The sequence below is a fragment of the Corapipo altera genome, unplaced genomic scaffold, assembly GCF_003945725.1.
Source record: "Corapipo altera isolate COAL_440 unplaced genomic scaffold, ASM394572v1 85425, whole genome shotgun sequence".
Lineage (NCBI taxonomy): Eukaryota > Metazoa > Chordata > Aves > Passeriformes > Pipridae > Corapipo > Corapipo altera.
In genome coordinates, this window is record NW_020892413.1 from 296 (window position 1) to 1,198 (window position 903).

Sequence of the window (903 nt, forward strand, 5' to 3'; positions counted from 1 at the left end):
GGCCACCAGGCTCCTGCCAGCCACCCTCCCACCATGGGCCTGGGCCACACACCTCCATCTGGCAGACACGGATCTGGCTGCACTTCTGCTCTGCTGAAGCCCAGAGCAGACAGCAGGTTAGTGGCACCACGGGTGCAGGAGTCCTGGGTCACAGAGCAGCAGTGGTGACGTCCTGCAGGCACCCCTGTGTCCCCACCCCCAGTAACACAGACACACCATCTCTGCTGCAGGCAAAGCAACTTTATTGGCTTCAGGGCACTCATTGCTCAGGGGAATTCACAGCTTTTGCAAGGGTGGGGTCTGTGAGGCCTTCCAAGCACCTGCCACACTGCCTGGCAACACCTCAGGATCAGCACTGCTCTTGGGTTCTGCATCTGGAGCTGCTGCCTCCTTGGGTTTTTCAACTGGCGATTTTCTCTACCAGGGCACCGGCTGCTGCCCCGAGTGACCCCAGCCCAACTTCGGCACCAAGAGATAAACCTGCAGCTCCTGCCAAGACAGATGGAAGAGTGATGTCCCAGCACCATCAAGACTGCCTGCTGAGGGACTGGGCACAGAGCAGGGACAGCCAAGGACTTCTCCTGGGCAGGGGGAACCTGGAGAGTTCACCATGGAGCGATTCCAACCCATGACAGCTCAAGGGGCTGGTTTGGCTCTACAGCAAGGCCAGGGTACAATCCCGTGTTCCTGAGGGCATGAACCCAGTGCAGCCCAGCTGCCCTGCCCTCCCCACTCACCGATGGACTGCAGCACAGCCACGGTGCTGCCGGCTGCCACTCCCCCTCCGTTGGCGATGGCAGCTGCCGACATCATCTTGGCAGCGATGGATCCAGCGGCGATGCCGCCTGCGGTGAAGCCCAGCCCAGCAACGACAGCCGGGGCGGCAACCAGTGCCACTCCTGC

General features: G+C 61.6%; 1 protein-coding gene across 1 annotated transcript; it reads right to left on the minus strand.

Moving 5' to 3' along the window:
- Positions 1–220: 220 nt before the first annotated feature.
- LOC113942646 (interferon alpha-inducible protein 27-like protein 2) lies at positions 221–900 on the minus strand (the record flags this gene model as incomplete). Its single annotated transcript, XM_027633741.1, has 2 exons — positions 221–489; positions 738–900. Coding segments are annotated over 2 exons (252 nt in total), but the record flags the coding sequence as incomplete, so codon positions are not given.
- Between the last annotated feature and the right edge of the window lie 3 nt (positions 901–903).